This window comes from Prinia subflava, chromosome 1 (assembly GCF_021018805.1).
Source record: "Prinia subflava isolate CZ2003 ecotype Zambia chromosome 1, Cam_Psub_1.2, whole genome shotgun sequence".
NCBI lineage: Eukaryota > Metazoa > Chordata > Aves > Passeriformes > Cisticolidae > Prinia > Prinia subflava.
This window is the reverse complement of record NC_086247.1, coordinates 790,016-817,434: the sequence shown is the minus strand read 5'-3', so window position 1 is coordinate 817,434 and position 27,419 is coordinate 790,016. Positions and strand designations below refer to the sequence as shown.

At 49.4% G+C, this 27,419-nt stretch overlaps 1 protein-coding gene across 1 annotated transcript in view; it reads left to right on the top strand.

Annotated features, from left to right (window-relative positions):
• Positions 1-27,419, top strand: part of ARHGAP39 (Rho GTPase activating protein 39) — a 108,667-nt gene that overhangs the window by 57,417 nt on the left and 23,831 nt on the right. Inside the window, exons 2-3 of the mRNA XM_063400972.1 lie at positions 7,691-8,122; positions 19,379-19,459. Coding sequence (XP_063257042.1) covers positions 7,691-8,122; positions 19,379-19,459 — 513 coding nt within the window. The remainder of the gene's footprint in view (positions 1-7,690; positions 8,123-19,378; positions 19,460-27,419) is intronic.

The following is a 27,419-nucleotide window of genomic DNA, read 5'->3' as shown; positions in this document are numbered from 1 at the left end:
CTACCACTCCTTTTTTGCTGTTAAATTCCCTTGCGACAATTAAATATCCAATGGTTTTCCAATTGTTGCAGTCAATGGCAAAGGGAATGGTTGGGACAAAAAGGTCTTGAGATGCCTTCAACCCCCCCATGGAGCAGGAAAAAAAGACCCTCAAAGTCCTTGGAATGGTGGTGGAAAGAGAAAGGAGCTGCCCATGTCAAGGCTGGGAATTCAAAACTAAAAACAGGGAGATCCAGTTGGATATGGGGAAGGAATTTGGTTACGGTGACGGTTGGTGAGAGCCTGGAATGGAATTCCCAGAAAAGCTGTGGCTTCCCCATCCCTGGAAATGTCCAAGTCCAGGTTGGAGCAACCTGGGATGGGGGAAGGTGTCACCATCCAAACCATTCCAGGAGAGCTTTAAGGTCCCTTCCCACCCAAACCATTCCATGGTTCCATGAAACCCGACGGTTCAATGGTGTTAAACTGGGAATCATCATTCCCAGGCTTCTCCCACCGGGAAGGAATTCTTCCAATGGAATTCCCAGAGAAGCTATGGCAGCCCCAAGGGGATAGGGCAGCTCTAATTAAGACAATTCTCCCTTAATTAAAGATTCCCCCTCCTTTTTTAACCACCTTGACACCTCCATCCTTGGAATTGCTCCCATCTCTGCATTCCTAGCCCCGGATTTTTTTCCCATCCCAGCTCTCGCAGGAGCCGGATCAGCTCCAGGATTTCCGCCCAGTCCTTTATGGATTTATTTCATTGCTCAGGGATCGATCCTACGCCTGTTCCCGGGAAACTGCTGAGCAAGGCAGGGACAAAGCTCTTCATCATCATCAGCATCCAGAGGAGGTTTTTTTCCGGAGGATCAGACTTTGGAGATGCTTTTCCCAACAAAAAAAAAACCCTCCTCTTGTTGATGTTTTGGAGGAACCAGGCACAATTTGTGGGATAATGGGGTTTTTTTTAATTTTTGTGATAATGAGGTCATTAAGGTCTTGTAGGATCGTGGAAACATCAAATGGGTTTGGAAGGACTTTTAAAGGTCGTCAAGCCTGACCTTCCACTGGACCAGGTTGCTCTAATCTCACTCCTGGATTTAAACCTGGATTTAAGCTGGGTTTTAAGGAGCTGGAATTTGTGTCACTGAGGCCTCAGAGCCACTTGGGACTTGACCCCTCCCTCGGTGTCACCTCGGTGTCACTCCTGGCACCGGGATTAACTCCATGAAGCCGACCCGGCTTAGGACAGGCTTAAATTTCCCAGCGTTCCACACCTAAAATGATTTGGAATTTATTGATCACTGCAGGCCAGGGGGAAAAACGGCTGGAAAAGCATTTTTTGGGATCAGAGAAATGAGACTGGGAGATTTCCACATCGATTCCTGGGATTTTAGTTGGAAAGGAGCAGCTCCAAGCGAAGGCCTGAGGGGAAGAATTTGGAGTTGTTTTAAATTCCTGAACCATCCAAAAAAAGGGAAATTAGGTTCAAGCAGGATCAGCTTTACCCAGGGTTAAGGCTTCAGCTTTTCAGAGGAACGGGGATGAGGGGGAAGGGTTTGGAATTAAAATTGGAGAGGTTTAGATTGGAATTTGGGAAGGAATTCTCCCCTGTGAGGGTGGTGAGGGGCTGGGATGGAATTCCCAGAGAAGCTGTGGCTGCCCCTGGAATTATTCCAGGCCAGGTTGGACGGGGCTTGGAGCAACCTGGGGCAGTGGCAGGGTATCCCTGCCCATGGAATTCCATGATCTTTAGGCCCCTTCCAAACCATTCCATGATCCCACAATCATCCCGACCTTCCCATCAATGTTCCTGCTGGCGTCTCCTCCTCACCACGGTCGCCCTTGAACCTTCTCCCGACGTTGCCCAGGGAGTCAAATCCCTTTTCCATCAAAGCTGCGCCGCATGAACGCCCGGATCCGACGGCTCCTGCCTCCCGGAGCTGGATTCTTCCCTCTTTTTATTTCATTGGATTGGATTTGATGGAGGAGCTGGTTTTTCCCTGGGGTGGCTTTAGGGTCAGCGCTTTTCCTTCTCTGGAATTGTCGTGGATGCTGGGATGGGGCTCGGATTTCTCCCCCTGTCCTGGAATAGCTTTTTCCAGCAGGGAATGCAGAATTGCGGGGTTCTTTTCCGGGTTCTTCCACACTGCGCAGCTCCCGGTGTTTGTGTGGTTACGGATCAAGGCCGGAAGCTGCCGGAGCATCCACCTGGATCCTGAGCTCTGATTTTTCCAGACATTCCTTCCTGTCCTCAGGGATTGATAAAAAACCTGGGATTTCACCTGGCTGTGTGTGGCCACATCCCAGAAATTCCCAGTGGACTGCAAGAAAGGAGGGAATTCTGCCCCCACCTGGAATCTTCTTCCAGCTCCAGGATCCAACAGCAGGAGGATGCAGAGATGCTGGAGCAGAGCCAGGGGAGGCCACGGAGATGCTCCAAGGGTTGGAGCCGCCAGGCTGGGAGAGCTGGGGATGTCCAGCCTGGAGAAGGGAAGGATCCAGGGATAGCTCAGAGCCCCTTCCAGTGCCTAAAGGGGCTGCAAGAGAGCTGGAGAGGGACTGGGGACAAGGGATGGAGGGACAGGACACAGGGAATGGCTTCCCAGTGGAAAAACGGAAATTTAGGTGGGATATTGGGAAGGAATTCTTGGCTGTGTTGTGGCCCCGGAATGGAATTCCCAGAGAATCTGTGGCTGTCTCATCCCTGGAAGTGTCCAAGCTTCCTGGAGCAACCTGGGATAGTGGAAGGTGTCCCTGCTCATGGAAAGGTGTTGGAAGAAGGTGACCTTCAAAGGTCCCTTCCCACAGGGAAAAATTCCCTGATTTTCCATGATAGTCACCATTGCTGGGGCATGGTGGACCTGGAGCCAAGCCGCCACAGGGTTGCCTCGGAATTTTGGGGAGAGAACACTCAATTTCCCAAATTCCCACAACAAAGGGATGGGACCGCAGCGATTCCACGGCTCAGCTTTTCCAGGGCAAACGGCAAAACCACCGGAGCTGTTTTCCCGTTCTCCATGGAGTGGCTGAGGATCCACCCCTCTCCCAGCCCTCATTCCATGATTTTTTTTTTTCCCATTTAACAACTCCTCAGCTGTGCCCTGAGCAGGTGACTCCTCCTCTGTGGGAAAAGCTGGAATATTTTGCTTAACTCCATTCCACTCCAAGCTTTTCCTGCAGCTCCAGCTGCCCTAAGAAGAATTTGCACCTTTGGGTGCCTGCCCTGATTTTTTTTCCTGCTGCATCCATCAGGAAAAGCCAAGAATGATTCCACCTTTGAGGTTAATGATTCCCTGAAAATCAAATTATTGGTGCAGGAAAACGCCCCAGCTCCAGATTTTGATATTCCCTGGTTTATTGCTGTCACGTAGGGATTTGCTTCCGGGTTTTCCAAGGTCTGGCATTCAGGAATTGTGGGGTTTTTCCATATTTTGAGTCAAATATTCCTCAAAAATCAGTAATAAATAAAATAATGCGTGTAATAATTAAAGGAATAATAATAAAGTGGGTAACAAATAAAATGATGAGGGTAATGAATAAAATAAAGGGTATAATAATGCATATTAATAATAAATATAATAACAGGCAGGAGTTGGAACGGATGAGCTTTAAAATCTCCTTTCACCCCAACCCATTTAATAATTCCATGATTAATTTAAATTTTTATGAAGTTTTGGGGAGGTTTTAATTAATTTTAAGCAGGGAAAGAAGATGAGAATTAAGATGGGAAATAAGACGGGCGTTGGAATTTTGCACTGATGAAAGGATTTGGGTTCTTGGACATGTTGGGTCCTTGGATCTCTTGGATATTTTGGTTTTTGAATCCAAAGGGATCACCTGGGAGTGGGAAATTCGGGGAGCAGAGCCACCCAAGTGCTGTGGAACCATTTCCAAGGTCTCCAAAGCCTTGCCAGGAATCGGGAATTTGAATTGCTCCCCATAAAAACATGGAATGGTTTTGGTCGGAAGGGACCTCCAAGATCATCCCCTTCCCTTCCCTGGCCATGCCCCAGCCCCCCAAAATCCTGGCAATCCCAAACTTCCCTGGACTGGGACACACCAGGAGCTATTGGCCACCTTGGACCTCCAGGAACTGGCCGTTTCTTTGGCCCATCCCAATTCTCCAAAGCTGGAAGTGGCTCCCAGTTGCAATTCCATGCCGGATCGGATCCGAATTTTGCGGAACGAGCCAAGCCGTGATTTCGGATCGACTCCCCTCTGACTGCTTTTAGTCCCTGTTCTGCAGGGAAAAGATGAATTTTGGGTATTCCTCTCTTTTCCAAGAGGAATTGGACACGTTTTCATCTTCTAGGGGGGTTGATCCAAGCTGGGAACCCACCCCCTGAAAATCCCACTATTTTTTCCATCCAGAGGTTTAAATGTGAATTTAAAAAGGGAAAAGATGAATTTTTGATATTCCTCTCTTTTCCATGAGGAGCTGGACACGTTTTCATCCTTTATGGGGGGTTGATCCAAGCTGGGAACCCACCCCCTGAAAATCCCACCCTTTTTTCATCCAGAGGTTTAAATCCCGTTGGAAAATGAGCTGGACCCGCTGAGGGCTCGGGGCCAGGCTGACACCTGGGACTCCCTCCAGGGACGTTTTTTTCTTGCAAATTGGGCATTTCTGGAGAGCCTCCAGGGATTCATTCCCAGGAAAAGGCGTCGGGATGCGATCCATGTGATCCATCATTGTCTGACTCCCTGGAAGTGTCAGGTTTAAGTGGCACCTTCCTTCGTAAGCCTCATTTAGCCCTTTATTCCTCCTCATCTATTTCTAGACGTTCCTTAAAAGCTTTGGAAATGCAGACAAGGATAAATCCCAAATAACTTCATTAAATTCCTTCCATTTTTTTTTTTACATCAACCCACGCAAAAGAGGAATTTGAATAAAGACGCGGATCCCAGAATGTCTCAGGTACCCTCTGGATTATCCAGTGGTGACAAAGGCAGTGTTCGGGATAATCTGAAAAATCGGTGGAATTCTCTGTTTCTTGGGATTACGATTTCTTTTAATCCTCTTTGGAATTTCTAAGCTCCCGTTTGCTGCTGGATGATCCCAAAAATCCCTTTTGTTGTGTTTTTCTGAGTGAGGGGAGGTCAGAGCAATTCCAGGAAAACACGGATGGGGGGAAAGGATGAAGAGCAGCCCAGGGGAGAAGGAATTTGGGGGTGTTGGTGGGTGAGAAGCTCCACAGGACACATCCATGTGCTCTGGTCCTGGAAATTCCCCGTGTTCTGGGCTCATCCCACACTTGGGCAGCAGGAAAAGGGGAATTCTGCACCTCTGCACCGCTCAGGTGAGACCTCACCTGGAATTCTGCATCCAGCATCAGGAGGATGTGGAAAGGCTGGAGCAAATCCAGGGGAGGCCATGGAGATGCTCCAAGGGCTGGAGCCCCTCTGCTCTGGAGCCAGGCTGGGAGAGCTGGGAATGTCCAGCCTGGAGAAGGGAAGGATCCAGGGAGACCTCAGAGACCCCTCCAATGCCTAAAGGGGCTCCAGGAGAGCTGGAGAGGGACTTGGTACAAGGGATGGAGGGACAGGACACAGGGAATGGCTTCCCACTGCCAGAGAACAGGAAAAGATGGGATATTGGGAAGGAATTCCTGGCTGGGAGGGTGGTGAGGAGATGGGATGGAATTCCCAGAGAAGTTGTGGCTGCCCCTGGATCCCTGGAATTGTTCCAGGTCAGGTTGGATGGGGCTTGGAGCAACCTGGGAATGGGGGAAGGTGTCTCTGCCTGTGGGACCATTCCATTCCATTCCATTCCATTCCATCCCATCCCATCCCATCCCATCCCATCCCGTTCCTTCCCGTGGACACCAGGACATGGTTGGGCCTGTTCAGCCTTCACCATCTCCGTCCCCACCACCATCCGGTTTCGGCGTTGGTGCCGCCCGCGGTTGTCACCCAGCCCAGGCGTGTTCAGGCCGGTGGTTTTGGGATGGTGCCAGAGGTGGAACCCACAGAGCCGACGCCTTTTCCCGGTGTCGAAATCGGGACAGAGGGAAGGAGCTCTGGGATTTTCGGAGCGCAGCTGGACCAGGGGAGGTCAAATCCATCATTTTGGAGTTTTCGTGGGAAATGGTGCCGGGTTTGGTCGTGTGGGCGGCAGCACCGGGCTGCAGGGTGGTCATGCAGGAGAAGTTCATCACCAGGTTGGTGATTCCAGTGGGTCCAGTCCTTCCCATTCCCTCAGGGAATGTGCCTTTATCCCCGGGTCTGGACCTTCAAGGGTCCGGGCCGGACGCCGTGATCCCAATTGGACATTGGGATGCTCCAACCCGGGCTTGTGCTTTGCAGACTTGCTGGGTTTCCCTGGGAGCTGAAAATCAGGGATTGGTTGGAAACCCTTTGGAAAATTCTCTGTTTTGTGTAAATGATTCTGCGGGACTCGATGGGGGTGGAAGAAGGAGTTGTGAAGTCACTCTCCATCCCACGCTCGCTGCGAGCGTTGATCACGGAACCACCGGATGGTTGGGGTTGGGAAGGACCTTGGTCAATGCTTCCCCTCTCTCCTTGTTCTTTTCCAGGCTGGAATGGGTGGGAATCTTCCAGCCTTGGGCATGGGAGACTCGATGGGGGTGGAAGGAAAAGTTGTCAAATTGCTCTTCCTCACCCCGTGAGCGCCAAGTCACGGAACCATCGGATGGTTGGGGTTGGGAAGGACCTTGGTTGAACTTTTCCTGTCTCCTTGTCCTTCCCCAGGCTGGAATGGGTGGGAATCATCAACTCTTGGGCATGGGACACTCAATGGGAGTGGAAAGAAGAGTGGAGAAGTCGCTCTTCTCCATCCCACGCTCGCGTCAAATCACACAATCATGGGATGGTTGGGGTTGGGAGGGACTTTGGTTGAGTTTTCCCATCTCTCCTTGTCCTTCCCCAGGCTGGAATGGGTGGGAATTATCAACTCTTGGACACAGGAGACTCGGTGGGGGTGGAAGGAAGAGTGGATGAGTCGCTCTTCTCCATCCCATGCTCGCGTTGAATCACGCAGTCATGGGGTGGCTCAGACGACCTTCCAAGATGGCTCGGTTGACGTTTTCCCTTCTCTATTTGTCCCAGCTGACATTTTCCCATTTCTCCTTGTCCTTCCCCAGACTGGAATGGGTGGAAATCATCAAGTCTTGGACATGGGAGACTCAATGGGGGTGGAACAAAGAGTGGAAAAGTCACTCTTCTCCATCCCACGCTCATGTCAAATCACGCAATCATGGCGTGGCTCGAGCAACCTTCTGAGATGGCTCAGTTGACGTTTTCCCTTCTCTCCTTGTCCCAATTGACGTTTTCCCTTCTCTCCTTGGCTCGGTTGACGTTTTCCCTTCTCTCCTTGGCCCGGTTGACGTTTTCCCTTCTCTCCCTGGCTTAGTTGACGTTTTCCCTTCTCTCTATGACTTGGTTGAGATTTTCCCTTCTCTCCTTGGCTCAGTTGACGTTTTCCCTTCTCTCCTTGGCTCGGTTGACGTTTTCCCTTCTCTCCTTGTCCCAGTTGACGTTTTCCCTCTCTCCTTGGCCCGGTTGACGTTTTCCCTTCTCTCCTTAGCCCGGTTGATGTTTTCCCTTCTCTCCTTGGCCCGGTTGACATTTTCCCTCTCTCCTTGGCTTAGTTGACATTTTCCCTTCTGTCCTTGGCCCGGTTGACATTTTCCCCTCTCTCCATGGCTCAGTTGACATTTTCCCTTCTCTCTTTGTCCTTCCCCAGGCTGGAATGGGTGGAAATCATCGAGCCTCGCACCCGGGAGCGCATGTACGCCAACCTCATCACGGGGGAGTGCGTGTGGGACCCGCCCGCCGGCGTGCGGATCAAGCGCACCAATGAGAACCAGTGGTGGGAGCTCTTCGACCCCAACACCTCCCGCTTCTACTACTACAATGCCACCACGCAGAGGACGGTGTGGCACCGTCCCCAGAACTGCGACATCATCCCGCTGGCCAAGCTGCAGACGCTGAAGCAGAACACGGAGTCGCCGCGGGCTTCCACGGAGAACAGCCCCGGCAGGAGCAGCAATGTCAGCAGGGAGGGCAGCACCAGCTCGTCCTTGGAGCAGGAGCTGGAGGGCGGCGAGAAGGTGCAGGAGCAGCGCTCGAGCCGCCAGCCTGGACAGTATTCCGTGGTGAAGGAGGAAACGGAAAGGTAAAAGGTGGGATGGGTGGGAGGAAATGGGGAATTCCCAGTCCCGGTGGTCTCCAAGAAAAACCCGCGTCCTGCAGGTCTTGGGGAAAGATATTTTTTGGATGGTTCTTCCAGCTCGTCTCCACCGAGTTGGATCCTCTATGAAATGAGGAGAAAGAGAGAAAAAAAATCAGGAAAAGGTATTTTTCCACCTTCAGGACAATTTAGATGTTCCCTGCAGGAAGGTTTCTTAAAGGAATCATTTTTCATGCTCCAAAATTCATTTCTCATGCTTTGAAATGGGGAATTCCCAGTCTTGGCGGTCTCCAAGAAAAACCTGCGTCCTGCAGGTCTTGGGGAGAGATGTTTTCTGGATTCTTCCTCCAGCTCGTCTCCACCGAGTTGGATCCTTTATAAAACGAGGAGAAAGAGAGAAAAAAAAATCAGGAAAAGGTGTTTCTCCATCTTCAGGACAATTTAGATGTTCCCTGCGGGAAGGTTTCTTAAAGGAATAATTTCTCATGCTCCCAAATTCATTTTTAGGGTTGGAAATTTGGGTTTGAAGCCCGGCATGGTTTTAAATGATTTCCCTGGATGAGATCTCCCTGAGGAGTGGGGATGATTCATGCTACAGCCACAGGCTTGTCCCACAGGTGTGGGGAGCTCCTGGCAGGGATAATTTCCCTCGGGAAGGAGAAGGGAGTCAGTGCTCGATTCCCAAGGACAGCGTTCGGAGACGTTTGTGTCGCTCCTCTGTGGTCGTTCCACCTTTTATGGCTTGAAAGCTGCAAAATCACAGAATTGTGGAATGGTTTGGGTTGGAAGAGGTCTTAAAATCCATCTTTTTCCACCTCCTGCCACGGGCAGGGACAGCTCCCGTCATCCCAGCCTGACTTGGGACAATTCCAGGGACGGAGCAGCCACAGCTTTTCCGGGCGACCTGAGGCGGGTCATTAATTAATGTATTTGTCTCCTCTTAATTACTGCTTTTAACCACGTTAAGGGCCCGGCCAGGTTGAGGAGACCAAGCAGAGGAGGAGTTCCCATTCCCAACTCCTGCTCCCAGAAACTGCGGCGGGATGGGAACGGGAATTCCCGGTTCAGCGAGTCCTTTCATGTGGGACATCAGAGGCGGCCTCGGGGCAGGTTCCACCTTCCCGAGGCCCTGGAAGAGGCTCTGCTGGAATCTCTGAGCCTGGGAATGGGGGTTCCTTGTGGGGCGGGCAGATTTTGGGGTGGGAGATGGGTTTGGGATCATTCACTGCAGGCGGATGTGGAATCGCAGAGTCGTGGAATTACGGAATTGTGGAATTTGGGTTGGAAAAGGCATGAAAGGTCATGGAATTTCAGCCTTTTCCATGGGCAGGGACACCTTCCCCCATTCCCAGGGTGCTCCAAGCCCCGTCCAACCTGGCCTTGGACAATTCCAGGGATGCAGGGGCAGGCACAGCTTCTCTGGGAATTCCATCCCAGCCCCTCACCACCCTCACAGACAGAAATTCCTTCCCAATATCCCACCTCACCCTGCCCTCTGGCAGTGGGAAGCCATTCCCTGTGTCCTGTCCCTCCATCCCTTGTCCCAAATCCCTCTCCAGCTCTCCTGGAGCCCCTTTAGGCACTGGAAGGGCTCTGAGCTCTCCCTGGAACCTTCCCTTCTCCAAGCTGGACCTTCCCAGCTCTCCCAGCCTGGCTCCAGCCCTTGGAACAGCTCTGTGCCTCCCTCTGGAATTGTTCCAGCATCTCCACATCCTCCTGCTGTTGGATTCTGGAGCTGGATGCAGAATTCCAGGTGGAATTCTGGTGGGGGGGGGCAGAATTCCCTCCTTTCCTGGTGGGAAATGAGCCCAGGAGGTGTTGGTGGAGCAGGATCCCATTCCCAAAGCAGCCTGAGGGGTTAACAAGGATTGGGGGATGGATTTTAAATTCCCTGGGATTTAGTGCAAGAACATGGGAGGGATCAGCAGCTTCCCGGGGAAAGGATCATTCCCAAGATGAGACCAGGAATTTCCTGGGGAAAGGATCGTTCCCGAGATGAGATCAGGAATTTCCTGGGAAAAGGATCATTCCTGAGATGAGACCAGGAATTTCCTGGGGAAAGGATCATTCCTTAGATGAGATCAGGAATTTCCTGGGGAAAGGATCATTCCTGAGATGAGATCAGGAATTTCCTGGGAAAAGGATCATTCCTCAGATGAGATCAGGAATTTCCTGGGGAAAGGATCATTCCTCAGATGAGAGCAAGAATTTCCTGGGAAAAGGTTTAATCCCTGGAAATCTCTTGGAAGAGAGAAGGAATTCAGCCCTGGGCTGGGTTTGGATGATGAGAAGCTGTGTGTCCTTGTATGTCCCAGAATTCCAGGCCTTGGCCTTTCCAGGGATTGGGATTGAGCAGATCCTGGATCTTGGAGCTTTAAAAATTTAATAAAAAATTAATGCAAATCTAATAAAAATAATAAAAAATTAATAAAATAATTATAAATAATTAATTTAAAATTAATAAAAATCCAGATGCCACTAGAGGGAGCAGAAATTCCAGCTGGAATTTCCACCTGCATCCCTGGAGGTGACAGAGATGAGTCCCAAACCATGGCTGCATCCATCCCACTTTTTATCCTCATATCCTGGCTGGAAAAAAACCCCATTCCCTCATTTTCCCCATCTCTGGAAGTGTCCAAGGCCAGGTTGGACAGGGCTTGGAATAGCCTGGGATAATGGAAGATGTCCCTGTGGAATTCTGTGCTCTTGAAGGGTCTTTCCAACCCAAACCATTCCATGATTCCATGAGTGTTTTCCCAGATCTCTGTTGGATTTCTCGCAGAAGATCCACAGCTGGGAAGAAACTCCAGAGGTTTCCTAATGGAACGTCCTAGTCCAGGTTTTATCCCATGAAATCTTAAAAATTTCTGGATAAGCTCAGCACATCTGGTTGGAAAAGGGAATTTGGGAGAAGTGAGAAAAGTTTTTATTGGAATTCACACCCGGAGCTTCCCTTAAAATTCGGGATTTAGGAACCAGAGCATCTCCGGGTTTGGCTGGAGATGCTGCTCCAAATCCATTCCTCACATCCACGGGGATGTTCCATCCTGCCCGTGTGGGTCAGGGATGCGTCAGCCCTTGGAATCCACCGGGAATTTGCCATTGCCAAGCGCCCGGATCCCGCCAGGATCAACTCGCGCTTCCACAGCGAGGTGGGATTTGTTCTAATTAGATCCGGCTCGGGAATCAACCCTGGGATCTCAACACAGCAGCTTTGTCCTGGTGGTCAGCAGAGCATTCCCAGCGGGATTTTCCAGCCTTTCCCTGGACTTTTCCGCCGTGGCTTTTCTCTGGAGCGCGACTTGACAGCCGTGAAATCTCGGAGCGGGAACGTCGGCCGGATTTTGTGTCAGGTCGCTGGGATTTTCCACACCGTCGGGAAGCGTCTGAGGTTATTGGCTTGAAATCCTTGGAGAAGGTGTCAGGCAGGGAAAAAGAAGCCTTTTCCAGGGAAAACTCGGCTCTGCCGCTGCTGCTTCTCCAAGGAGGAATCCCAAGTGGAAGCTTGTGGATTTTTGACCATCAGGAGCTTTTTCCTTGGACCAAAACGCAGGAATCTTGGAATGTGAGGGGTCTTCACCCAAATCCCATCCTCTGGAAAATTGTGCCCAAGTTGTTCCTCAGGATTCCCACTTTTTTTTTTTGCACGTGCTGGTTCTGAAGGCACCGGGATATCGGAGGTAAAAAACAGCATTTAAATTTTCCTGGATTCCTTCCAGTGGCTGAGCTGGAATATCCAAGGATTCTCTCAAAATCCAATCCCTGGGATGAAAAACTCCCCCCCTTACAGGCAGCAGCCATTTCCTGACTCCAGAAGATCCTAAAAAAAAGCAAATTTGTGGAATAAAAGATGCCTCAAAGCTCTAAAATATCCAATTTGAGGATCCCACGATTTTTCCCTTGGAATTCCGTTTATTTCCTTTCCCGGGATGCGCTGGGAAGAACCCGCCGTGCCCGGGTTCGGAAAACAGGTGGATCAATGACATAAATCTCCGTAGCATCTGCTGCCCGAGGGTTTTCCAGGTCCCTGCAGGGATTCCCAGCCTTCCTCCGGGATGAGAAGGAAGAGAAACCTTGGAATTGCTCCAGAAAACGGTGCGGAATGACCGCGGCACGGAGAGGATCCTCAAGGGTTCCCTTCCCAATGTGCTGCCTCCAGCTGGAGCTGAAGGCTTGGAATTCCAGGCCTTTCTTCACCCAAATGTTGGATTTTTCCAGCTGGAAAAATCCAGGAGGAACTTGGGAGAGCTGGGAATGTTCACCTGGAGAAAGGAGGGATCCAGGGAAATCTCAGAGCTCGTTCCAGTGCCTAAAGGGGCTCCAGGAGAGCGGGAGGGAGATTTGGGACAAGGGATGAAGGGACAGGACACAGGGAATGGTTTTAAACTGCCAGAGGGCAGGGATAGATGGGATAATGGGAAGGAATTCCTGGTTGGGAGGGTGGTGAGGGGCTGGGATGGAATTCCCACAGAAGCTGTGGCTGCCCCATCTCTGGAAGTGTCCAAGGCCACGTTGGAGCAACCTGGGATAGGGATTTTCCCTTCCAACCAAATCCATGGATTTGAGCATTTATTGAAGTTTTTCTGTGAAGTTTCCATGAAATTTCCAGAATTTGATCAAGTTTTTGCTCCACTACCAGAGGGAAAAAAAAAAGAAGAAATTTTTAAAGCCTGGAATTGTTGGTCCTGTTGAAACTCCCACCCAGATCTGGATCAACCCTAAAAATTCCTCATCCCTCCCATCCCTTAAGGACAACGAGGACGGCCTGGAATTTCTCCCTCTTCCCAGTCCCTGGCGCTGTGGGAACCTCATCCCATTCCCAGACCTTGGCATTCCACTGGAATTCCTTCTCTTCCCGATGTTTTATCCACGGGGTGGATGAGCAGAGCAGGAGATTGGGGCACCGATGTCCCCCTGGCTCCGGTGGCCAGGAAAACCATGGGCTCTTCCCAGGAGCAAGCTCCCAGCAATCCCAGTCCCTGAATCCAGCTCTGGAGGGGAATATTGGAGGGAATTCTTGGAATTCTTGAAGTTCAGATTTTTTTTTCCTTTTATTTCTCCCCAGCAAATCCCAGAGCATCTCCACTTTTTCCAGTTTTATCCCATGGGAAAACTTCCTCTATCCCAGGTTGCTCCACGCTCCATCCCACCTGGCCTTGGACATTTCCAGGGATGGGGCAGCCACAGTTTTTCTGGGAATTCCATTCCAGTCTTTGTTTGCTTTGCTTTTTTCCCCATTTTCACCTCTGTTGGAGACACACCTTGCACAATCCAAGGATTTGTGTCCTCGGAACATGGAATTATCTCCTCTTTCCACCCTCCTGGAATCCATGAGAAGGAGTTGGATCCATCCCAGCTGAGTTGTCCTGAAGATTTTTTTTTCATTTAAGGATCACCTGGAATTTCCTCGGCTTCAGCCTCTTCCCATGGTTCCACGAGATCCTCAATTTCCCAAACCCTGTCCGTGGCAAAGGGGTCGGAATTCCGTGGTCTCTGAGGTCCCTTCCAACAGTTTGGGTTGTTCCAAACCTGGCCTTGGACACTTCCAGGGATGGAGCATTGCCGGAGCGTGATGGAATTCTCTGATAGGATCTCCCAGCATTCCCAAATTTATCCAAAGATTTGATTTCCCCCCCACGGGAGATTTTCCTACTCCAAAATTCCTTTGGTTTCAACTTCCTGTCCCTTTTTCCAGCACTGGGGCTGCTCCAACAGCGCCGGGTCTCATCCCACCCACCCGGATGAGTTTTCCATGGAATTGTTAAGGTCGGAAAAGACTTCCAAGATCCTCAAATCCATTTTCCAGGCTCCTTCCTTAATTCAATTCCTCACCTTGAGCTCATTGAGATCGTGAAGCTCCCGGGGGAGGAACCATCCGAGGAAATATTCAGGGATAAAAACACATTCCCGGCATAACCCAACCGAGATTGAACTCCCTCATTCCATCCTCAAATATTTCCCAAAAAAATTTTCTCATATCCTGAATTTCTTGCTCCGAGCTGGGGTTGGAAATCCGGGGCCGGAGGTTTTTAATATCCTCTCCTGGAATTCCCCGCTCCCATTGCGAAATGCGGCTCCGGATTAGGCGGATCTTTCCCTAATTCCTCCAGGCCCAAAATTCCGGTTGCGTAATTCCAAAGAAAGCCATCCTTGAAGTTTTGTCGGAGTAATTAAGAGTATGAAGGGCAGCGATTAAAGCCGAGGATTTGGAGCTGGGATTTCGTTTCTATTCCTGGAATTTGCCACGGAGCTGAGCTATTTCAGGCCACTCACTTTCCCTGATTTTCCAAAAGCTGCGGAATGGTGCCACTTCCTGCTCCAAAAAAACCCAAAACTGCTGAATTTATTCATTTTTTTAAAAGAAATTGTGAGGTTTTGTTGTTTTTGCCAGGATAAAGGTGCCAAATTTGTGTCCGTGCTGGAGGCTTTGTAAGCCGTGGTTCAGGGAAAATTATTAAGGAAAAATCAACTTTATTGATATAAAAGCATGGAAAACCATCTTTATTAGTGGAAAATCACTTTTTTCCTTGGAAATTTTGATTTATTAATGGAAAATCATCTTTATTAGTGGAAAATCACTTTTTTCCTTGGAAAATTTGAGTTATTAATGGAAAATCATCTTTATGAGTGGAAAATCACTTTTTTCCTTGGAAAATTTGATTTATTAATGGAAAATCATCTTTATGAGTGGAAAATCACCTTTTTCTTTGGAAAATTTGATTTATTAATGGAAAATCATCTTTATGAGTGGAAAATCACTTTTTTCCTTGGAAAATTTTGATTTATTAATGGAAAATCATCTTTATGAGTGGAAAATCACTTTTTTTCCTTGGAAAATTTCATTTATTAATGGAAAATAATCTCTATGAGTGGAAAAACACTTTTTTCATTGAAAATTTTGATTTATTAATGGAAAATCATCTTTATGAGTGGAAAATCACTTTTTTCCTTGGAAAATAATCTTTTTTCTTGGAAAATTACATTTTTTATTGGAAAATCACCTTAATTATTGGACAATCACAGTTATTAATGGAAAATCATCTTGATTACAGAAAATCACTTTCATTAGTGGGAAAGTCACCTTAATTATTGGAAAATCATTCTTATTAATGAAAAATCATCTTTATTAATGGAAAATCACCTTAATTATTGGGAAAATCCCCTTAATTATTGGGAAAATCATCTTTGTTCATGGAAAATCACCTTTGTTATTAGACAACCACAGTTATTAATGGAAAATCATCTTGATTACAGAAAATCACTTTTATTAGTGGAAAATCACCTGAATTAGTGGAAAAGTCACCTTAATTATTGGAAAATCATTCTTATTAATGAAAAATCATCTTTATTAATGGAAAATCCCCTTAATTATTGGGAAAATCCCCTTAATTATTGGGAAAGTCCCCTTAATTATTGGGAAAATCATCTTTATTCATGGAAAATCACCTTTGTTTTTGGAAAACTACCTTTATTAATGGAAAATCACCTTTTTCATTGGAAAAATCACATTTTTCATTTGAAAACTCACACTTATTAATGGAAAATCCTCTTTATTCATGGAAAATCACCTCCAAAGTGTCCCAGAAGGGCTTTGGATTCATCCCTCATCCAAACAGGGACACGATCTGATGGATAAAAACCGGATCATCCGGCTCCGGGGGTGATTCCCAATGTTTGGCTCCTCCCTGGCCGATCCCAGCTCCTCTCCCGATCAATATCCTTATCAATATTCTGTGGAGCCGTCTCCAGACAAGCTGGAGGGCAGGGCTGGAGCTCTGAGGGTTCCTATGGATTGAGGATGGGTTGGGAAGAACTTCCTGAAGCTCAGCAAGGCCGGGATGGACAAACCGGTGGCCACTCAAGGATTCAGGAATGCTGGGAAGCGTTATCCCAAGGGAAGGTGAGGAAGGGAAGTTGGGAACAACTCAGAAGGTGCAGGGAAGATTTAATCCTTGTTTGACCAAAACTTGGCAACTTCGGGTGGTTTTGGGTTATGGGAAATCTGAAAAATTGGGAGAATCCAATGGGGAATCACCAGGATGGAGCTCAGGATGTGTGAGGAGAAAATGGAGCCGGGCTGGATTTGCATGGAGAAGGATTTTGGGGAGAGCTCAGGACACTTTTCCAAAACCAGGTTTTCCAAGGAAAAAAGTGATTTTCCATGAATAAGTCCGATTTTCCATTAATAAGTCCGATTTTCCAATGAAAAAGGTTTTGGGCTGGAACTGGTTTTGCCTCCTGTGATCAGCTCCGTGTGATTTTATCCGTCGGGATTTCTGGGATGCAATCAAGTGCCAGCAGCCCCGTGTTTGTGGAAGTCCTCGATGCCCATTTCGGGAATTCCTTCGGGTTGAGCTTTCCAGATGATCCCGGTTGTTCCAGGTTGGGTGGGAACGTCTGGCTTGAGGACACAAACCGGGTCAGGGTGGAGATTCCAGGAGAGACCTTAAACATGGAATGGTTTGGGTTGGAAGGGACCTCAAAACCATCCAGTTCCACCCCCCTTCCATGGTCAGGGCCACCTTCCGCTATCCCAGCTTGCTCCAAGCCCCATCCGATCCTTCCTGAATATTCCAGGGATGGAGCAGCCACAGATTCTCCTGTGTTTCACCACCCTGATGGTAAAATTCCTCCTTTAATCCAACGAATCTGTTACTCAAGCAAAATCCATAAGGATTTGGCTTTAAAACCATGGAAAAACAGCTGGCCAAGGGTAGGGGCCGCGCTCCGTCGCATCCGTGCCCGCGGGAAGCCGGGATAGCCGGAATCCAGCAACGCTGCTGTTCAAATATTAACGGGGAATTAACCAGGAATCCTGCCCTGGGCTCTCCAGCCAATTCCAGAGGCCGCTCGTTAACACCAGAACCTCAGCCGGTGGTTTTTAATGATTCCCAAAAACTCAGCTCATCCCGGAAAAGCGACTGTGGCCGGCTCGGCTCATCCCCGGGAATGTGCAGCCACCGCTCCGTCCTCGTGCGGATCCCTGCGGAGATTCCCGGCCCGGCTCCCACCAGTCGGAATTCTGGGGATGGATTTGCTCATCCATCGGCTCCATCCGTGCAGAAACCTCGTCGGAGATGGATGGGAGGAGGCCCGGAGCTCGTTTGGATGGGGATAATTAACGCTGATGGGAAACGGAACAGCGGGAGAAAGGATGGATGGGAAACGAGCCCTGACGGATTTGGAAGATCTCGGAAGCAACAGCTCCGAAATACTCCAAGAAGAAATCTCCCATCCTCGGGCTCAGCCAAAACAGAGGATGGAGGAGCACGTGGAGCTTGATCCTGGCACCTGGAACAGGAACCTGGGATCTGAAGGAGCGGGAATTCCCTCCTGGAATTCCCTGCCTTGCTAATGGCAGTGGGAGGAGCTGTCGGTCCATCCCACGTGGGGAATTCCGGTTTCCGTCAGGTTTGACGATCCGGTGGAGATTTCAGATGGAAAAATCGACATTCCCACCCGGCTTTCCCCAGGGATGCTGCTGCACGGGATGGGGGGCGCAGTGCTGGGAAGCAGATCCATAGGGAAGGACCTGGAACAGCTCCTGAACTCTCCTGGAATCCTGGAATCACGGAATCCTGGAATCATGGAATGCTTTGGGTTCGAAGGGACCTTAAAGCTCATCCAGTTCCTGGGCAGGGACACCTTCCCCTACCCCAGGCTGCTCCAACCTGGCCTTGGACACTTCCAGGGATGGATCTGGGATCCATCTGGATTCCACCATGGATTTGGGGATCCATCTGGATTCCACCATGGATTTGGGATCCATCTGGATTCCACCATGGATTTGGGGCATCCATCTCGATCCCACCATGGATTTGGGGATCCATCTGGATTCCACCATGGATCTGGGATCCATCTGGATTCCACCACAGATTTGGGGATCCATCTGGATTCCGCCATGGATTTGGGGATCCATCGGGATTCTACCACGGATTTGGGGATCCATCTGGATTCTGCCATGGATTTGGGGATCCATCTGGATTCTGCCATGGATTTGGGGATCCATCTGGATTCCGCCATGGATTTGGGGATCCATCTGGATTCTGCCATGGATTTGGGGATCCATCTGGATTCTGCCATGGATCTGGGTACAGCACAGGATCAGAGGTGATGCTTTTCTCTCAGGAATCCTGGAGGAGGAGGAGGAGGAGGAAATCCTTTCACATGCACTGGCGAGGAAAAAGGGATTAAGCAATTCCACACATAATTCCAGGGCTAAATCCCATTAAAATTAGCTTTGACAGAAGCTTAATTTTATTGCCTCCTTGCTCCGCTAAAATTTTGGCGCTTTATCTTATTAGGAAGATTTGTTTCTTTTCCCTTTTTTTTTTTTTTTTCTCCCAAAACCTGAATTTTATTAACGGGACTATCTTAATGAGGAAACGTGGCAGGATTTTAGGGGTGTTTTTTTGGAATAAAGTTATTTCTCCAGATGTTTTCTGATTATTTGCTCTGTGTTTTCCGAACAAGGCCGATTCTGAGCACGTTCCCGTCGGGAAGGGCTGCTAAGGCAAAAATAAACCTTTTTCTGTGCTCATTGGCAGCGGGGATGGATAATATTGGAAAGACAATGATCAATATCTGGTTTTGGGGAAGTGTTGGAGGGTCTTGGCCATTGGAAAAATGTGGAGCAAAAAATACGGATCAAGAGTGGTTTTGGTCCTACAGGAGGGGCTTTAAGTCCATTTTGAATCCCACAAAATTCTTCTTGGACTCCAAGTTTGAATTCCCAAGTCTTCACTGGAGCCCACCAAATCCAAAAATCAGTTTGGAAATTCCATCCCGCGCTTCCAGATTTTTTTTTTCCCCATGTTTTTCCAAGTGTGGCGTCTCTTGGAGTGGGTTGGTGCTGTAACCTTCTCCATCTTCTGGGATGAGCTCTGCAGGCTCAGATTTAGATGAAAATGTGGCAAAATGGGAATTTTTGGGGGATTTTCCTCTTCCCATATTGGTTCTGACCATGCGAGGTTGTTGAGGAGCGGGAGCGGCACTCGGAAAGGGTGGGATGAAGCCGGGAGATGTTTGGGATCTGATCAAAAGTTTTAAGGGAAAATTTGGTCCTTGAAGGGTTGGACATGAACCTGGAGACCACAGCCAAGGTTGGCTTGGTCATCATCTGGCCAAAAACTCAAAATAATGACTCCAAACTTGAGCAGGTCCCAGGAGCAGATCCAGGACAGGTGGATCCCATCCCGATGGGATGTCATCTCCATTAATCCTAGAATTCCTGTCTTCCAGCTCGTCGCCTTCCGGAGTGTTCGAGAAGGAATACGACATTTATCGGGATTACAGCGCCGAAGGACAACTCCTGCACTACAGGTAGCCGGAATTTCCCGCCGGGATCGGGGTTGGGATGGCCGGGGCAGGGAACGTTCCTGATGTTTTATTCCCGCTCTTCCAAGCCTTGTCCTCATCCCTCCCTTTCATGTGTTGCCTTCAGGTCCTTGCGGGACTCCAGAAGTCCTCAAGGAACCCCAAAAAGCCTCACTGAATCCCAAAAGTCCTCAAGGAACCCCACTGAGTCCATCTTGGACCCCAAATCTGCATCGAAACCCCAAAATTCTCACTGAACCCCACCGAGTTCTTGCTGAGCCCCAGAAATTCTCACTGAACCCCCAAAAGTCCTCATTGAACCCCAGATTCTCACTGAACCCCCAAAAGTCCTCATTGAACCCCAAAAGTCCTTCTTGAATCCCCCAAGTCGTCACTGAACCCCAGAATTCCTTCTTGAACCCAACCGAGTCCATCTTGGACCCCAAATCCTCACGGAACCCCCAAAATCCTCATTGAACCCCAAATCCTCACTGAACCCCAAAAGTCCTTCTTGAACCCCACTGAGTCCATCTTGGACCCCAAATCCTCCTTGAAACTCTAAAATCCTCACTGAACCCCACCATGTCCTTTCTGAGCTCCCCAAAATCCTCACTGAACCCCCCAAAACCTCACTGAACACCAGAATTCCTTCTTGAACCCCAAAATCCTCACTGAACCCCCAGAAGTCCTCACTGAATCCCAAAAGTTCTTTTTGAATCCCCCCAAGTCCTTGTTTGACCCCTCCAAGTCCTTCTTGAATCCCCCAAGTCCTCACTGAACCCCAAAAGTCCCCGCTGGACCCCACCAGGTCCTTGTCAAACCCCAAAAATCCAAGATGAGGATAAGACTGGATTTCGGGCGTTTATGTCTGTCTGGTTGCTCCAGGTTTTGATTAACCCCAAATTCCTGGATTTTTTCTGGAACTGGGGATGAGTGGAGGCACCTCCAGCTCTGCCTTTGTTTTCCATGCTGGAAACAAAGTCTGGAAAGAGCAGGATGCTCCTCATCCCCTTTCCTGGTACATTTTCCACACATTCCTGGATTTTTTTCTGGAATTGGGGATGAGTGAAGGCACCTCCAGCTCTTCCTTTGTTTTCCATGTTGGAAACGGAGACCGGGAAGAGCAGGATGCTCCTCATCCTTTTTCCCGGCACATTTTCCTGCTGTTCCAAGCAAACCCAGCTTTCTCCACCCCGATCCAAGACACGGAAAATTCCCCCCTGGCCACATTCCATCCCACCTTTCCCTGGAATTCACTGCCGAGCAACCTCCTGGGAAGCGTCGGAGTTAATTGCCACTTAAGCAAGAGAGGGAAAGAATTCCCACCTTTCCAGGAGGGAAAACTAGGAATTTTTTTATGGCTGGAGGGGATAAAAACCCGATCCCATTGCCAGGGGACGGGATCGGGATTTTTATCCTCGCTGGCCGAACGCTCTCCATGAATCCATGGACAACCTGATCTGGTGGATGCAAACCCCAGGAAGAGTGGGAGGGAGTGGGATTTGGGAAATGCGGAGCTGTTTGGTTGGGAGTGGGGATTTGTCGGTGCCAAGGACACAGAGCGGTGACAATTAAAATCTTCGGTGTCACCGCACTCATGAGCTGTCGGCATCAGGAGACGCCTCTGTCTTCCCAATCCCATAAAAACCCACGGAGCAGCCCTGGCTGCCCTTCCCCCAGCCAGCCACCAGCCAAAGGAGCTAATTAGCAGCTTTGCTTAATTAGCTGTGAGTGGACGTCCTTCTGGAAGAACGAGCTCTGTGGGGTGGGATTTAACCCCGTGAGTGCCACGAGCTGGAATCGGAGCTCGTGATGAATTCCTGTTGATGGGATTAATTATGAGGGGGAAAATTAATGGTGGAATCATGGAATGGGTTGGGTGGGACCTCCAAGATCACCCAGTCCCACCCAACCCATTCCAAGGGCAGGGACTCCTTCCGATATCCCAGGTTGCTCCAAGCCCTGTCCAGCCTGGCCTCGGACAATTCCAAGGACGGGAAGGTTGGTGCTCCAGGACCTTTGGAAAGGCTTGGGGGATCTCTGGTTGTCCCATGGGTTCATGCCAGCACGGAGGTGAAGAATTTGGACAATTCTAAGGCCTTGGACAATTCCAAGGATGGGAAGGTTGGTGCTCCAGGATTTTTGGAAAGGATCGAGGATCTCTGGTTGTCCCATGGGTTCATGCCAGCACTGAGGTGAGGAATTTGGAGCAGGATGGAACCCAAGCAGAGCTTTGAAGGTCCATCATGGAGCGGGATGAGCCCTCAAACGCTTCCACTGGAGCTCCCTCAGATCCATCCGCTTCCAACTCTGTTTGTGAAACGACCCCGGAGGTCCCAGGATCAGCTGGAAAACCAGATCTGCAAGCCCACAGCCTTCCCAGGTCTGTCCAACCCTCTTCTCCTCGAGGCTGGCAATAATTCCAGAGGTTTTCCTCTGGAAAACGGCAGAGGGACACAGGATTTAGTCTTACAACTCATCCACGGTTCTCTGGTGGGTTGGGAAAGCATGGTGAGATCCAGGTCATGGTTCCTGCCTTCCTCCATCCCCTCTGGCCAGGAGAAGCTGGAGAACTCCCAGGTGTTGGGACAAAGTGCGGGATCGAGGTGGCTTCTGGAGAGAATCCGGATCTCGACTGAGAAATCCCTTGGGATTCAGAGCGGGATCCTGATCCATGGAATCATCACCACCCCCAGGTGCAGCTCTGGGCTTCAGCTCCCTGGACCTCCCCAGGAGCTGCAGCAACATCCTCGGGAGCAGGGAAGGATTTTTCCGCTTCCTTGGAGCTCCCGGCCAACAATTCCTGCGGGAGATTTTTCCAGTTTAATGAAGATTAGTGGGTGTCATTAAGAGGGTGACATCGTGAGCTCCGTCTGCCTGGAAGGCTTTTGTGGGGAAGCCCTGGAATCCCAAATCCCGTCATTCCCAATCCCTGCTTTCAACCCTTTCCTTCTTCATTCCCTCTGGAGTTGTGGTTCCCGGAGCTGCTTGATGTCCTCGTTCCCTTGATCAACCTTTCCATCGGGAATTCCGCTTGTTTGTTGGAGAAATCCCAATTTTCCGTCTTAATTCCGTGGTTTAATCAATGGATGGAAGGCCCAAGGCTGCTCAAGCTGCATTTTAGACCAAAAATCTTCACCATTAAGGACCTTCTTCTCCCTTTCTCCTCCCGACAGCAGGGATGGCACCAAAGTTCTCCAAAGCTGTGGTGATTCCCTCATTCCAGGCTTTGGAGCTGGAGAAGGAGCCATGTTGTGTTCCAGCTCTTTGGGATGTCCAATCCATGGGCAGGGACATTCCCGGTTCTTCCATGGGTGTTTTAGGAGAGCAGGATAGCAGCTGCTTCACCTTGGCTTGGTCTTCCTCAATTTCTCCTGGACCTCCAGATCCAGGAATGTTTGAGGATGTCTCCAATCTTCTTGTGGTCAACAGGAATCACTTCATAGCAAAGAAATCAGGAAAATGAGGAGAGAATTTGGGTTGGCTCCCAAAAATCCCAGCTCCACCTTTCGGAGCTCCACGGAGCCTCATGTGGAGGAACCTGAGGTGGTTTCAGAGGTGGGTTGGGTTCTGCCGGGGTTTAGGAGGTGGTCACGGTGGTGGTGCCACCTCAGTTTTAGGAGACAGCCATAATTTGCCCAAAGTTTGTGATTTTCCAGCTGTTTTCACCTCTTGGCTCTCATGGGAGTCTCTGGATTCATCTCCACCATGGGAATCTTCAGTGTCCAAATTCCGCGCTGGCCACGTTCAGCCTTTCTCCATCCAAATTTGTTGCGGATGCAGGGAACGGCTGTAATTTGGCAGAGCTCTATAAATCCAGGCCCAAAATTCAGGAAGAGACTTGCAGGAGCTTTGGAGAAACCCGGGAAGGGGGGGAGAAACCACCACGCCGGATTTTGAGCGCGGTTCCAAACACGAGTTCATAAATGTGACCATTCCTGATTTTTAGAGGTTTCCTGGTTCCCTTGGAAGTGAGGAAGAGGAGCAGAACTGACACCAGTGATTCCCTGGGGAGCCATGACATGAAAATCCCAATTTTTGGGAAAAAAGGGATGAGGGCTCATGATTGTTTTTGGGAATATCGCAGAGGTGGGACCTCCTAGGCTGGGCCTTCTGCCCAAGCTCCATCCACCCTGGCCTCGGACACTTCCAGGATGGAGCAGCCACAGCTTTTCTGGGAATTCCATCCCATCCCCTCCCAGGGAAGAATTCCTCACCAAAATACCACCTAACGCTGCCCTCTGGAAGTGGGAAACCATTCCCCGGTGTCCCGTCAGGAATGAACGATTCAAGCCGGACATACCAAGAGGAGGAAAGGTTTTGGAGCAGGGAATGAGCTCCGGGGAATGCGAAATCCACTCAGAACAGGCAAGAGCTAAAAAAAAAAATCTCCATTTTTGGAACTCATTTTTGGAACTCTTTGTGGCGCTCCTGGAGCCAGCGGGAGCAGCTTCCCTATTGATCGGCTATTTCGGGAAATGTCACTTCTGGTCTCTTTGTACTTCCCAGCTGATTCCTCACAACAATAAAGGCTCTTCTGTGCTCCTTTCCCTCCTCCCGCTCCAATCTGGAAAGATCTCCTCTTGTTTTCCGTGACATTTGAAGAGGCCATTTCGGGGGGATGGCGTTAATTGGGATGAGCAGCCCCAATTTGCTCCGGGGAATTTGGCGTCCGTGAGTGTCGTGTTGGTCTCGTGCTTCCTCCTGGTGGATTCCTGATGGGATTGATCCCGGAGGAGCTCACTGGAGACCCCCCCGTGGCCATCATGGATGTCCCAAACCAAGAGGACAAGTTGGGTGGTGTGGCCTGGGGAAGGTCCACCCCAACTCGACCTTCAGCAAGGTCAACTTGACCTTCAGCCAAGCGACTCCTCAGGAGCAGTCGGCCGAGTTCGTTTTGGTGTTTCCTCATCGTCTACATCCCATAAAATCCTTTTGTTATGGATTCATGGCCTCCAACATCCCAACGTGACCGTCCCACCAGGCGATGTCCAAACAGCTGCTGGAAAACGGCAAAAATTCATCCTCCCACTGCTTCTCCTAAAGAAAAGTGGGAATGTGAAGGCGAGGGATGGCATGGGTCTTAATCAACTTCCGTGGATGTTAATTAGCGCCGATGCCACCGGACAGCAGAACATGGGAGATGTTTCATGGAGAGATTTGGAATTGAGGGCTTGGAGATAAGCGTGATCCCATAGCGCCATCCGGAGGCGGGGATTGGACAATCCCTGAGAGTTTGGGAAAAATAATAGGATTTTTTAAAAATAGGAATTTTTTTTAATGGTATTTTGATGGGTCTAATCCTTTGGGAATATTTTAGGAATTGTGTGCAGAGGAGCTTTGAGAGGTCATGGACATCCATCAAACCATGATTTGATGTCAACAGACTTTGGGCTTCAACATTCCCATCACTCCAAAACTCCTCCAGAAGGACCAAAGTGGATTTTCCCCTTCCTGGATATCCCATGGATTGTGTTGAATCCATCAAATCACCCTGGGAAAAGTTGTGATTGCCCAAATTACATAAATTTCACCTTATTTATTCCGCTTTTTCTATCAGGAATCAGCTTCAACCAATCAAAAGGCTTCCTGAAAAATTAACTCCAAGGAGGAAGTGACGCTTCCAGGCTCCTAAAGATGGGAAAAGGGATTGGAAGTGTGGAAGAAGGGTTGGAGAGGCCACGGTGGGGTTGTGAGAACCCCAAATCCCACAAAAACTGAGAAATGGGGGCTTGTGCAGGAATTTAAAATTTTAAAATTTTAAATTTTTTTAATTTAGCATTTAAAATTCCAGTCCAAGCCCTGGTATATTTATATATACAGAATTCCTTAGAATTCCATGTAAATTTTTGGGAACAGCAGGTGAAGAGCAGCAAAACCTTACGGATGGAAGATTTTAGGAGTTTATCTTATGCCTTAATTTAATTATAAATTAGCATAAAACACCAGGTTTTGCATGATTGTAGAGGCTGGATCCTGTCCTGAGGTCGTTTTCCCAGCTGGAAAATTTCAGATGGATCACGGGAGGCTTCGGATGGAAGCCTGGACCTCTTCTTCCTCTCCTGCTCACCTTTCCCTGTTTTTTTCCACGGAGATTTTCGTGCTGCCGGAGCAGCGCCGGGCACCGTGCCAGGCACAGGGAGGTTTTTTCCGCCGCCGGCTCATCCCTGACCCCGGAATTCCCAGCGGGATGCGCTCGGAGCAGGCGGTGCCCAGCTGGGAGGGAAGGGGGGCCGGGCTGCTTCCCTCATTCCCATCCCAGTTTAGCCCTGGAAAAGGGAATTCTAAGCTCAGGTGGAAGGCGGAGGGAGAAGATGCTCCCAAATCCCACGGCCGGGGGAGGAAGGTGAGGAAGAGCGAGGGCGAGGTGGGAATTTGGGGATTTGGGATGGCACAAGGAGCTGGGATGGTGAGGGGTTCCCAGGGATCCTTTGCTTTTCCCAGAGAATCCCGACACATTCCATCGGAAACCGGTATTTGAATTATTCAAATCAAAATTTTCCCCCTTTTCCCAGGGAGAGGAAAATCCACTTAAAATTCTGATCTTCACCTGCCGAGTCTAAACATCGGGGCAGGGGAAGAAATCTTGGAAAAATGCCTGGTTTGGGTCGGTTTTGGAAATATTCTGGTTTTTAAACTTCTCATCACCGCCTCATTCCATCAAAACCCAAATAATTTTGGTTTAAAATAATAAAATATTATTTTAAATAATTCCACCTAAACCCAGCTTTGATTTATGCCCTCAGTCCCACCTCCACGGAGTGGAGCTGTCCCTCGGCTCTGCTAAAAGCATCAGGAATGTAAAAATCCATGAATTTGGTTGTTTTGATGGGATTTTAAGGAATTTTGAGCTGTGGATGGTCGGAATTCTCACCAGCATGGATAAAGATATGGAAATGGGGGGAGGGGTGGGGGTGGCTGCGTCTCTCCAGAAAAAAAACAAAGGGAAGCAAAGGAATTCCTGGATGAGGGATCCAGGTTTCTCCTCTCCCCACCATCGTTGACCTCCCAAAGGTTGGAAGAAGATCAAGGAGGAGGCATTGGAGCAGGGAAGGAGATTTGGGAGAACACGGAAAAATCCCACCCTAAAACCTGGAAATTATGTGGGGATCACTCAAATTTCCAAAGAAATCGATTCCTTGGACAGGAGGTTCGGAGGGATTTGGGATTTGGGTTTTGTCATGGAAATGTACGGAGTGGGAAGAATCCTCCCCACGCGGAGAAAACAGCAGGGAGGATCCGGTGCCAAGCCAGAAATAACAGGAATACTTGGAATTTCTGCCGGATGCCCCGTGCCAGCTTCCCTTGAATTTCTTGGAGCGGCCGCGCCGCTCGTGGGCAGCGATTTAAGCACAAAATTCGCCTTTTTGGGATTCCTTTTGCCGGCAGAAAATTCCATTTATTCTGTGGCTTTTTTGCGGGGGGGAGGGAGGGGGGGTGTTAAGCCATAATCCACGGAGCTTTCAGGAATATTTAATATTAATATTATTTAATATTTGGGATTGAAAGCTCGGCCCGGGCGAGGCGATTTGCCGGAAGCGCCGCCGCTGCTCCGTTGGGGATTTTTTTTATTCGGATCCGCCGCTGCCAGATGCCGCGGGCGGGAATATTAATGCCGGCTGCAAAGCTGGGAATTAAGCGGCGCTTTCACCTGGTTTGAGGGAAAACACCTGGATTTAGGAGGGATTTGGGTTCGAGTGGGGGTGGGGAAAGAGCGGAAATGTGGATTTCTGCAGGAGATTCCAGATTATCTCATTCCAACCCCTTTCCATGGGCAGGGACATCTTCCACTATCCCAGGTTGCTCCAAGCCTTGTCCAACCTGGGCTTGGGCACTTCCAGGGATGAGGCAGCCACAGATTCCCGGGGAATTCCAGTCCGGTTCCTGCTGGGAATCCTCTGTGGCTCTTCCATTTCATTTCCTCAAAATTTCGGGGATCTGTGTATAAAAATCAGGTTATTCACGA